Below are 12,696 nucleotides of genomic sequence, written 5' to 3'. Positions count from 1 at the left end.
CCCCCACACACACCGTGTCCAGGCACACTGTGGCTTGGATGGGAACAGTTTTCCCTCTGTGCCATTTTCCTGTGCTGAAGCAGCTCTGTGGAGCCATTATTTGCCTTGCTGGGACCGCACATCTCATTTGCATTGGTGTTTAATGTGGATTTGAGCCACAGTCTCTCTAGCCTTGCCCAACATTCCGACTATGAAACCATACTTATGCATCTCTATGAAACCATACTTATGCAGAGTTAAAACTGCAGAGAAGTTCTGCATGTGCTTTTCACATACCACTTACTCTGTCTCATTTTCTTGAATTTACAGATCATCCAAGATTTTTTAATCAGTTGTATGCTGGTATTGATTACTACTCTTTAGTGGCGCGTTTCATTACAGAAGCATTAAATCCAAGCGTGTAAGTGCATTTTGTTTTTTTAATCAATGCATGGAGTCTGGATTGCTATTTCATTGTGGCACATCCTATTTCCTGTGGGTTAACATCTAAATTAACGTGAATGCTGCTGCAAGTTTTTCAGCTGTCAAACTAATTGTAGCTTGCCTTTCCCTGATAAATACTCTCCATGGGCACTTAGGTAAAGATGCAGAGGGAAGCTTCTTGCCTTAAACCTGATTTGTCATTAATGTTCTGTGTTAATAAAATGTCTTTGATTCCTCTTTCTTCTTTATTGCAACAAATATTGGCCCAGATGATTGATGGTTTTTGCACCAGTTTCCTCTCTATGCCTAATAGGTGAATGAAATCACTACTTTCTGTTCCAGCTACTGAGGTGCTTTTCCTATTGAATAATCTGTTCATAAAATCCAATGCTCAGAGGCCTGAGAAGCACAACTGAGAAGCACATCATGCCATTGAGTGGCTAATACCTTTGAGGGAATAACATCATCAAAAGGCTTTGCAAGGATTTTTTTTTTAAAAAAAAACATCCCCAGGCCATTGTGCTAAAATAGCAATTGATCTGGATTTATAGGATTATGATTTAAAGGCTGATATGTGGAGCACTCCTAAATTGATCATGTGAAAGACCACTTGTTGTGTCTAGGTCTTTGAGTATTAGGGACCCCTGAAAATTTCTAGGGACTTGATGGAAAGATTCAGACTTGGGTCACGTTGCATGTATCCTGCCATGTCACTCCCTATACTCCCAGAATTCCCTTTATCTCCCCTCCCCACAGTTTATTAAAAACTGTGGGACTAGCCGGTAGCTATAGATAGTGTCTATGATCAGAGAATGGATCATGCAACTTGACATTGTTAGATTCCTCTTATTTATAGAGCCATTTTATGCTGCCTACTCTGTTTTCCTTTCATTTCGTTTCCCTCAATGAACTTTGTCAAAATGCTGCTTAGATGGTTGCCTTTTATTTCCTGTTCATTCAGGTACACCTATGAAGTATCGCCAGTGTTTTTGTTAGTGGAAGAAGCAGTCCTAAAGAAAATGATTGAATTTATAGGGTGGGAAGAAGGTGATGGCATATTTAATCCAGGTAAGAATGTATTTTTAACATTCCATTTTAGTTTAAGATGATTTCTCACTACACATACCAATAGTATGTATGGGAGCAAAATCTTGACCAATACAATGCTGGCCCCTTTGTCATGTCTGCACAGCCTCTGTTGTGCTTTGGTGGTGGAAAGTATCATCAGGTCACAGTTGTATTATGGTGACCTGGTAGAGTTTTCAAGGTAAGAGCCATTTAGAGGTAGTTCACCATTGCCTGCCCCCATGTCACAATCCTGGTATTCCTTGGAGGTCTCCCATCCAAATACTAGTCAGGGCCAACCCTACTTAGCTTCCGAGATGTTATGAGATTGGGCTAGCCTGGGCTGTCCAGGTCAGGCTGTGTTGTGCTTTATGAAAGTACTTTGCCCAGGTAAGCAACAAACCCTTCATTACGGTTATGCATTTGAAGGTTTGTGTGTGCTGCTTGCGCACATATGCCTGCAAAACATTTTCAATAAAGTTACTGTTGAACACTCAAGATAATAAAAAGTTCAAATGTGTTTTATGTTCTTAGTTTGTAGAAAGCCTTAGTTATAAATACTTTCTTTCAAATAGCTATTGAGTATAGCAACAGCTTGAAGCAAAAATTTTTCAAGTGATTCTTTCATGTCGTTGTGTTTTGTAGTATTAACATTTGAGCACCTTTATAATTACAATTTGAAAACCTGAAATATTAGTAGACATGTATATTATATGTCGGCTAGAGCCCTGTGGCACAGAGTGGTAAAGCTGCAGTACTTCAGTCTGAGCTCTCTGCTCATGACCTGAATTTGATCCCAGTGGAAGCTGGGTTCAAGAAGCCAGCTCAAGGTTGACTCAGCCTTCTATCCTTCTGAGGTTGGTAAAATGAGTACCCAGCTTGCTGGGGGAAAAGTGTAGATGACTGGGGAAGGCAATGGCAAACCACCCCGTGGAAAGTCTGCCATGAAAACGTGATGCGATGTCACCCCAGTGTTGGAAATGACTGGTGCTTGCACAGGAGACTACCTTTACCTTATATTATATGTTGGCTTTTCCCCCCAGGTGGCTCTGTTTCTAATATGTATGCTATGAACTTGGCTAGATACAAATACTGTCCTGACATAAAGGAAAAGGGACTTTCAGGGATGCCCCGACTGGTGCTGTTCACATCAGAAGAGGTAATAAATATTTATCTACTGGTTTTTAAAAAAGGTTTTGGCTTTTTTTCATGATTACATGCATTGCTTCCTTGTAATTATTCTAGCAATGCATTTGTGAGTTGAGGAAGACTGTAGCAACGATCTAATATCATGCCAAGCATAACATGGCATATTTCTGGCTTACCAATGAGACAAGAGACTGCAAGGTCCAGTTTGCATATTAAAAATTATGCAGAGATCCCTACAAAGTTATTTGACCAACTATTCCCTTGCCCAGCTGTTCTGAACTAGCTGTCACACTTCTTTAGGCTCTTTGATCCCCTCCTTGCTCCACTTCCAAATGTATATATTACCTAAAGGGGCTGGAGCTGAGAAGACACATGGTAGGCATTGTTCCCTCTAAGCTGAGTTAGTGTGAGCTAGCTCAGTTTTTTAGCCTCCAGTTCAAACTTTTTTGTCTCGAAAATGTCAGGAAAAATGGCCCCAGACCACAATAATTTATGCAGTAGCTCACAACTATAATGCCAGTAGCTCACAAAGTAGAATTTTTGTGAGGGAATGTTGGTGGTAGGTTCCTTGGCACCCCGTGCCTCTCCCTCCCATTCTTCATCCTCTGCTGCAGATTGGCAAGGTAGCTTTCCTATACCGAGAGGGTTAAATGAAGAAAATAATAGTTTACTTTTATTTTTGTCGTTGTAGAGTTGAGGAATACAGTTTAATTTTAAAGAAGGATTTCATGCTCATTTTTCAGTAAAAATGTAAGAACAATGACAAAATAAAGTCATCTGTTTTGTGCTTGAAGAGGCTTTCTTTTCCGCAGTTTAAGTGGCTGTTGAATCGATAATAAAAAATGGCCTTTTGCTCTTTTTTTTAAAAAAAAAGGCATGGTAAAAGCAACAAGACCTGGTTTTAATTGTTTGTCAAGGGGGAACAGGCCAGTCGAGAAACAAATGGAAATACTTTGATAGAATGTGTTGTTTTATGTTGCTGAAAAGGCACACTCTGTATTTTGATGGTGGTATTTAAGCTCCAATCTGTTTGCACTTTATCCACATTTTTCACGGCAAAGCAGTTTTTAACTATCTGCTTCAATACCCCTGGTAAACTTCAAGAGCAACTCTTTTCCTCTGCCCTTGTCAGTAAATTTGGGAGACTTTAATTTTTTGTGTGCGGTTAAAATAGTTGGCTATAGAATTACTGTGTTACAAATTACTAATTACAAATGATCACTTTTATGCATTAATCTAACTTCTGTGAATGCTTAGAGGCTCTGTGTTAATGGAGCCATAGAAGCAGACACAACTTTAAAGCACAGCTCGGCCTATGGCAAAAGTTAGGAACAACTAAATTTAAAAAAATGTGTATCCTAAATAAAACCTTTTATGAAAACATGCGTATTCATGAATGACTGTCTAAGGTTTCCAATTCAGACCACCAGGGCAAGAAACTCCAGCTGCATTTGGGAACCCTTGCTATTTATCTTATACATTACTAATATAGTTGCTTTATTGGTGGCAGAAAGTGCTGTCAAATTGTAGTCTACTTAATGAGTTTTCAAGGCAAAAGATTAACAGAGGTGGGTTGCCATTGCTTGCCTCCACACTGCTATCCTAGAGTTCTTTCGTGATTTCTTATCCAAGTACTAACCAGGGCTGGCTCTGTATAACTTCTGAGGTCTGATGAGATTGAGGTAGCTTGGACCATCCCAAGCAGGGTAGTTGCTTCATTAAAGAAAGGGAATGGTTTGTTCCCATTTAGGATGGATGGTCAGGCTTTCTAAGTTTTGCATTATACCGATGACATGATTTTACAGGCACATAATAAAGTTGAGCTTCATTGTTTGCAAGATAAACTGACTGTGAATTATTGGGTGTGATACAATCCGTTGTCTTTGCTCCTCCTGAATAGATTTAAAGTGCTTGATCAGACAGCAACATCTGGTTCCTATTTCTGCAGCCATCAGCCTCTTATTCTTACCCCCAACTTCCCTGACACCGTAGAAAGTCCGGTATTTAGGGATCCTACTGGTCTCATAGCGCTTCTGTGGGTATCTGATTGCTCTCTTGTGGGGGGAAGTCTTTTGGGGCAGCCCATCTTTCACTTCCTGTTTTGATGCAATTTCATTTTAACCTTTTAGCAATGAGCATATAAGCGGTTATTTGCCCACGGCTCATTTATGTGAGTGGGCAAGGATGGGCAGGACAGTGGATGGGAAGATGCAGCTGCTGGTGGCTGGGCTAAGGCTATGCCTGATGATGATGATGTCTCTAGAGAAGGGCTGAGCACTGAACCAGCAGGGCTTGGTAGGCAAAGCGGCCAGTCCTGCTCAGGACTGATGGTGGGACAAGCAGCACAGTGAAAAGAGGTGAGGCAGACACATAAAACTTGAGCAGGAGGCCAGCAAGAAGGTGGCGGCAGTGGGCTTGATGCTCAGGAGGAGCTTCTGATGTCCTTGGTAATCAGCATGACACCTGCTGTCTTCTCCCCCCAACTTAATTTTTTTTTATTAAATTGAAATATAATTTTACATAATGATAACATCAAAAACACATCAAAGCAAAATCCAGTTTTGCTATTTCAAAAATAGACAGAGTTCAAAAATAAAAAAGATTATTCCACTGTGACCTAAAACTAGAAGGTTATAAATATTAAAAAATACATCATTCTCTGATAACAACTGATTTGCTGGTATGACCTCTTTTTCTGTAAGGTATTCTACTATTGGATACCATATCACAATTAATTTATATTCCTGAGCTTCTGATGTGAGTGTTGTTACATTAGATGTAATTTTATACATTATAAAATGTTCCCATAATCTATTTTACCAAGATACAATGGTTGGGAACACTTCATGTCTGATTATGATTATCTCAGTACAAAAAATCTTGGACCAAATTAGAGGCTTGGCTGAACCACGCCAAGACACCTATCTGATCGCAGCCATTACTCTCTGCTTTTTCATTATCTTCTTAGCATGATGCACAGACAAAAGAGTGAGACTGCCAAAGATCCCAGAGGAGAGCAAGCTGGTTATGGAATAAAATCCAAACTACCCCACTGTATCCAGTTTGCCCTTTTCCTAGGTGATTGCTGTGGTGATGGTTGTACTCTCTTGTCTCTGCAACCAGCTTGCTCTCCTCCTTATAGCCCCCCAGGTTTCTGGGATCTGAATGCAAAGGCTATAAGAAGTAGTAGCTGTTGAAGAGGATGGACCCATTCCTGGCATGAGGCCTGCAGCTCAGGAAGGCTCACAGGGACGGTAGCTCAGTGGTAGAGCATCTGCTTGGTAAGCAGAAGGTCCCAGGTTCAGTCCCTGGCATCTCCAAAAAAGGGTCCAGGCAAATAGGTGTGAAAAACCTCAGCTTGATACCCTGGAGAGCCGCTGCCAGTCTGAATAGACAATACTGACTTTGATGGACCAAGGGTCTGATTCAGTATAAGGCAGCTTCATATGTCCAAGGCCGGTGGTCCTGAGTCAGCTTTCTGGCATGCTCATGCTGAACATGCTGAGCCACTGGAAAGCTGGCATAGGAACCGCCGGCCTTGGTGTGGCTGGAACCGCTGATCAGTGGGGTGGGGGCACCTTGAAAGAGCCCCAGGAGCTGTTGCTTCACTAGGTGGTTGAGTGGGAGGGAGGGGGAGGCACCGTGGAGGGGGGTGGGGGCCTCCAGAGTTGCAGGGAGTTTGGGGGCTGCCAGAGCAGTGGCCACGGAGAGAGTGGAAGCCACCAGAATGGGGGGCCCCTCCACCCAAAAAATTTTTCCTTGTCCCCCCCCCCCCCCAACTAATATTTTCTGGCTGTGGACCTGGATTTTTGTTATAGACCTATTTATCGTTTGTTTATTAGTTGTATATGAAGAAACCATTATAATGAAGTGAATCAATAACAGCATGGACACAAGGTGAAAATTGTAGTCTTTGGGACAGCATTAACCTGAGAGAGCATGATTTTTGAGTCAAGAAGATTATGCTTTGTATAATTTACAGATGCAAGAAATATTTTAAAAATTACTTTGGAATTACTTGTGAAAATATTCCTACATGTCATTATAAATCCCATGGAAAAACTATAAATTTTCAAAATCTAATGGACAGAACTTCTCCAGAGCTCTTTAACAGCTCATTTGAATAAAGTAATTTCTTGTAGAAATTACATTTGTGGTTACATGGCAATGTATGGGGTGAGGGGAAGCAGAACCCAGTGTCTGTGCATGTTGCATATAGGATCCATCCCCAAGCTCAAGTTCTCGCTGCTTCTCCCTTTCCCAAAAATACATGTTTTGTGACAAAAGCTTATGATTCAGTGGTCTGCCTTTGTTTCTCAACATGTAGATTTTGCTGATAGGTTATTTTTTGAGCCTGAAGAGGTTTGACATTTCCCAGTGATTATTCGATGGATCCTAATAGGTGACCGTTAGTGTACTTAATAAAGAGCTATTTTGTGAGAATGGGTTGCAATTCAAATGAAACTCTGCTGCCAGAATCCAAATCTCTAGTGAATGGTATGCTGCTGCTCTGCAGACATATTTCGAATTATTGATGTAATTCAGTATAACAGAAGATTGATTATCTACCTATGTATGTTATTATTCCCGTTACATTCTGAATGAATAAATTCTAAAGGCTTTGTGAATGTGTCATGTTAGAACAGATTGGCTGATGGTACCTGATAGTATATTCCGTGCATTTAGATTTTAAAAATGAGGAAAGAAACCTTTCTTGTCAAAGAGAGAGGGGGGGACTCTTTTTGAGGTGATGCATATCCTCTGAAAAAAGCATGACAGGCTTGAATACCCTTAATATATTCATGCCCACACATTAAAATGCTGCAGATTTTTCATAATTATGTTTCTCTGTAACTGCATTTGTGTGAACTCTCTGGAAGAAAACTGAATTAATTAACCACCTGGTTTTACCTGCTGTATGCAAGGGGACAATTTAAGGCATTTTCAGGGTTGTTGGCAAGTATATTAATTTAACTCTTAAATAACATTGAGTATTTTCCTCTTCTTTTCTCAAGAAGGATATAGATTTTTCTACTGAAGTAAGTCAGTTCATATGGTTTCTTTTGCCCAGGCACTGAGAATGCAGGGGCATCTTCTCTGTTAAATTGCACAGAGCTTTTCAGAACTGAGTCCAAAGACAGAGATAAACATTAGAAACTTATCAGAAAATGAAAAGTTGCTGCCTGGTTTCATGTGCTACATTATTCATTTGAAATTTTTAGTTACAACTGAATTTGACCTGCGCATCTGAAATTTCTGCAGATAGGGCCTGTTAATAGGCTGCACTTTTTCAGGCACAGGCTCACCCAAGGAACCTGCATTTGTACAGCTGAACATAGCATGTTGATCATATGGATTTTTCTCCTGCCAGCCAGATTTTTCTCCTTTATACTCCAGAACTGATCAAGAGACCTGTCCTTGTTACCCATCCAGGCACATTATTACACATTTACACGTTACTGTCTTGTGACTTTTTAGCAGAAGGATTTCTCACAGTAATAAATTAATGGGTCATTTCTGATATTCCAATTCCATGTTCATATTTTTGAATGTTCAGAAGTGGCTACAGATGCCCAAGCACATAAGTCTTTCTGTTGTGATGTGTGGCTAGGGTCATAGGTTCTGTGTGGACATGCTTTCAGTTGGAGTCCACACCAAATTGTGCAGTGTGAAAAACAGACCTAACAGACCTTCCTCCCCATAACTCCATAATCCTTGCCTAAGTAGAACAAAGTAGGAGTCCAGTAGCACCTTTAAGACCAACAAAGTTTTATTCAGACTGTAAGCTTTCATATGCGTGCATACTTCATATGAAAGGTTACAGTCTGAATAAAACTTTGTTGATCTTAAAGGTGCTACTGGACTCCTACTGTGTTCTATTGCTTCAGACTAACCCTGCTATCCACCTGGACCTTGCCTAAGTACTGATATATTTTCATCTATTTTCCAGTTAGTTCCTTTGATTAGTTTTCAAAAGGGGAATAGGATGTATAATATCAGATGTTTCCCAGGGGCTAAAAATGTAAAATGAATTCAGCCTTCAGCGAATGTTTTCATGTGGAAGTGTGAGGAATTTTTTTTTTGATCGTACCAAGACCCATCTATATAGAAGCTGCCAGCAAGATGTCTCTGGAAGGTCACAAGCTGGGAATGGTGCTGACGCCAGTCCCCTGATGATTGTCCCCACTAAGAATATGGTGTTCAGAAGTATAGTACTTATTTATACAGGTTCCATTTAGCTGTTTTGGTTAATATCTGTTGAAGAGCTCTCTTCCACAACAATTGGATGGATGAATGCAATGGAATTCTAGATTATCAGCACCTTCTCATTCATTTAGCTCCAGAGAACGTTTTGTAGATATCTAAATCCAATGCAGCATTTTCATTTTAGGAAGTCTGTCAGTGAGCACACATAGGGATGGGCATGAACTGGCTCAAAAACTAAAGTTCATGACAAATTTTGGCTGGTTTGTGGTTAATGAAGTAAAGCAAGTCAACCAGCACAAACTTTCCATTAACTTTCAAGCTGTTTGTGAAGCTTTGTGACAGTTTGAATACGGATACATTTCGAGACAGACTGTCTCCACTCAACCTAAATGTTTACAGAACTTCAAAGCATTGTGGGGAGGAGAACTTGGAGGGCATGTAGAGGAGCATTGGGGGAGCTCCCCTTCAACTTTGACATCTGTAGCTTGCACAGGATCTATTCTATACCCTCATGAATCTCCTGAACTTTCACCTGTCAAAATGACCATTTTGACAGGTGCAGGTTCAGGAGGCTCAGGAGTGTATTTAGTAGATTCTGTGCATGCTAAAGTCACCAAACTCACAGGAGATCTTCAGCTGACTCTTTTCTACCTGTCTGCCAAGTTTGGTAAGGATTGGACTTATAGGATCCAAGTTATGGCCCTCCAAAGAAGGTACCCCCAGGAAAGTGCTTTCTGGAGAAATGACAGTCTTTTCTGGGGGCACCTTCTTTGAGGGGCTGTAACTTGGACCCCATAAATCTGATCCTCACCAAACATAGTGGGCAGGTAGAGGAGAGTTAGCCAGATATCCTCAGTGAGTTTGATGTTTCTACTGGGTTACAAACCTCACAAACTGAAACAGTTCGTTAGCTCTTAAAAGTTTGTGCCAGTTTGTGGTTCGTGAACTGGGCAAGCCATGAACTATGAACTGAATCACATTTCCCCGGTTTGTGCCCATCCCTACTGATTAGTAACAGCCATCTTATCTCATGAAATTACTCAAAATTTTTAACCAGTGGGTGAGCAGAAAAGCCAATCATGAACTGTTGCTCTAGGACACTTCTGATTTACTCTTAGCTGTAATTGAGCTCCCCAAGACAGTAAGTGGAATAAAATGTTTGGAATATAGTAGAAGGTATGATTTTACTATATTCCGGAAGTTATAGAAGGTAATAGAAGATATGATGTGTCTTTGACCAAATACTGTGAGTAGTTTAATTAATTAGTGTATCCAGCATTTTTATGTTTGTTTCTGTAGCCTGACAACCCATTTTAGTAATAACTTAGACTTGAGATAGAACAAAGTTTGAGTCCAAGTGGCACCTTTAAGACCAACAAAGTTTTATTCAAGTTATGAGCTTTCATGTGCACGCACACTTCTTTGGAGTATCAGTTCCTCAGAATAAAACTTTGTTGGTCTTAAAGGTGCCACTGGACTCAGATTTTGTTCTGCTGCTTCAGATCAACATGGCTGCCCATCTGGATTAGATTTGGATACCTATTTCACCACACCAAAGACTCCAGGTTTGAAAACCAGTGTCATTTTCCTCTTGTTTTCAGAAAGGAGGAATCCTTTGTTTTGCTATTCTGTTATTGCAGTCAGACTCCTGAGGTCTTGTTTCTGTTCAGAATTTGTAACATTTGCCTCAGGATACATCTCTAATGATATGTCCATTGTTAATTGCCTGCTTAATTTACTCTTTCACGTTCTTTGCATTTGTTTAGTGTCATTACTCCGTGAAGAAGGCAGCATCTTTCCTGGGAATTGGCACACAAAATGTTTACTTCATCAAAAGTGATGAAAGGTAAGGAAGCAAAAGCTGCTGAAGTGATCAGCTTGGTTTTTTTTTTAAAAAATGCAGTAGTGCTGTAAAGAGAGTAACCTATTTAAAACATAACTGAAAAGTTTTAAATCTGTGTCCCATAGAGGTAAGATGATACCTGAGGAACTGGAGAAACAAGTCCAGCGGGCCAGGAAAGAGGTGAGAGGGGGAGAGAGAGTGAAAGGGAGCAAGAGTGCGCATGTGTGTGTGCACCCATGCAAGGTGTACCATGGTGGATTTGTATGAGGAAATATATGGAAAAAGAAGAGTGAAAGTGAAAACAGGGCAGTTCTTATATATACAAATGTTTTTCTAGGTGCAGCCTGTGTGCTGCATTTCCAGTTGGCTAACTGTGTCCAGTGGTTACTGCAAAAACAAAGATGTATGTTTACTTAACTCTTTTATGTGCCACAAGAATCATTTTTAGTTATGCTACAGATTGTGGAGAAAGTCCTAACTATCAAGTTATTAGGTTTCTACAATTTTCTTTTGTCACTGTTTGTAATGAAAATGCGGCCCTAAAATATTTTTCGTTTATCTTTTCTTTAAAGCCAGTGTGGTGTAAACTAGGAGTAGGGGATGGGGATGGGGGTGTGTGTGTGTCCAAGTTTGAATTCCCACTTTGTTGTGGAAACCTGCTGGGTCACTTTGGGCCAATCACAAACTCTCAGCCCAACCTGCTTTATATGATAGTTGCATAAATAAAATAGAAAAGAGAACAGCATAAACTGTCCATTGGGGAGAAAAGCGAGTTATAAATGAAGTAAATAAACACATTTAATATTATTTTTTTATTTCCAGATTGTGACAAATTACACTTGTATTACAATTAGGGTTGTCATGACCCAGAATTACAACTGATCTCTAGGCCACAGTGAACAATTTCCCCTGAAGAAAATGGCTGCTTCAGAGGGTGGACTGTGTGGCATTATACCTTGCCCTTCCCAGGCTCCACCCCCAAATCTTGTGGAATTTTTCAAACCACAGTTAGCAGCCCTAGCCACAATCCTAAACCTGGTGCCTTAGAAGTATATATTGTGCCAATGCCTGGATTATACCTATTGCTAAAACCACACTGTTGTGCATCACATTTTATGAAAGTACACTACTGCTGGTATATTCTTACTAGCAGTAACAGTTTGTGACACACTTCAATCATTTTGAAAAAATAGGAGAAACAGGGAGTAAAATAAAACTATAGAATAGAATGATAGATCAGCCCTGTTTGGGGTGAAATGATTGTTTCCAAGGGAATATAGCATTTTCATAATCTAAAAAGGCCTTTGATTAAAAAAAATCTTATTTTATGGTAATGGATGTGTTTTGTGGCTAAAGCACTGCTTCTGTTCTATATTTTTTAAAATAATTTTTGCTGAAATATAGATACGTGTGTCTGTTCTTTTTAATATGGTTTCATTTCCTTGAAATGGATACTATAACCATTTGAAAGGTTCTCTTATCTCACTTCAATGTAAGTATTCTTCCTAAATGCCATTTTTTGATTTTTAGCCATTTGTTTATACAGATTTGCAAAAAGGTTTAATATGGTTGCTGCGTGTTTGGTAGAAGTGATCCTACAGCTTTTAAATAATGTTTTATAATACTTGAAAGGGAATTGTAAACATGTGGAAACATAAGGGAAACACGTGGTTTGGATCTTCTGCCCATCTGTGGCAGGTGTTTGGATATATATATCTGCCTCTTCAAACAGTACAGTCAAACAATTAAAATGCACATTCTGTGAGCATGTCTTCTCTTTGGTTACTTTTATGCATCAAAAAGAGATAGTCTTTTAAAAACTGGGAAGAGTTTCATGCAGAAAAATGTTTCTGTTGGCTTCACTGCAGTGTTGCTTGGGAAGTTGTTGTGTCTCTGCCTGTAAATGGCAAATTTGGCAGATTTCTGGCAAATTTGGCAGCTGTAGCATGCTTGCCTTCATGAATTGGAATGAAACGTTTGGATATTTTTTTCAACCGGGAATATATTTT

At 39.8% G+C, this 12,696-nt stretch overlaps 1 protein-coding gene across 1 annotated transcript in view; it reads left to right on the top strand.

Moving 5' to 3' along the window:
* GADL1 (glutamate decarboxylase like 1) overlaps positions 1-12,696 on the top strand; it is a 116,006-nt gene that overhangs the window by 24,124 nt on the left and 79,186 nt on the right. Inside the window, exons 4-8 of the mRNA XM_060248825.1 lie at positions 310-400; positions 1,385-1,491; positions 2,532-2,647; positions 10,611-10,690; positions 10,813-10,867. Coding sequence (XP_060104808.1) covers positions 310-400; positions 1,385-1,491; positions 2,532-2,647; positions 10,611-10,690; positions 10,813-10,867 — 449 coding nt within the window. The remainder of the gene's footprint in view (positions 1-309; positions 401-1,384; positions 1,492-2,531; positions 2,648-10,610; positions 10,691-10,812; positions 10,868-12,696) is intronic.

This window comes from Heteronotia binoei, chromosome 10 (assembly GCF_032191835.1).
Source record: "Heteronotia binoei isolate CCM8104 ecotype False Entrance Well chromosome 10, APGP_CSIRO_Hbin_v1, whole genome shotgun sequence".
NCBI classification, from domain to species: domain Eukaryota; kingdom Metazoa; phylum Chordata; class Lepidosauria; order Squamata; family Gekkonidae; genus Heteronotia; species Heteronotia binoei.
This window is presented reverse-complemented; position numbering and strand designations above follow the sequence as displayed.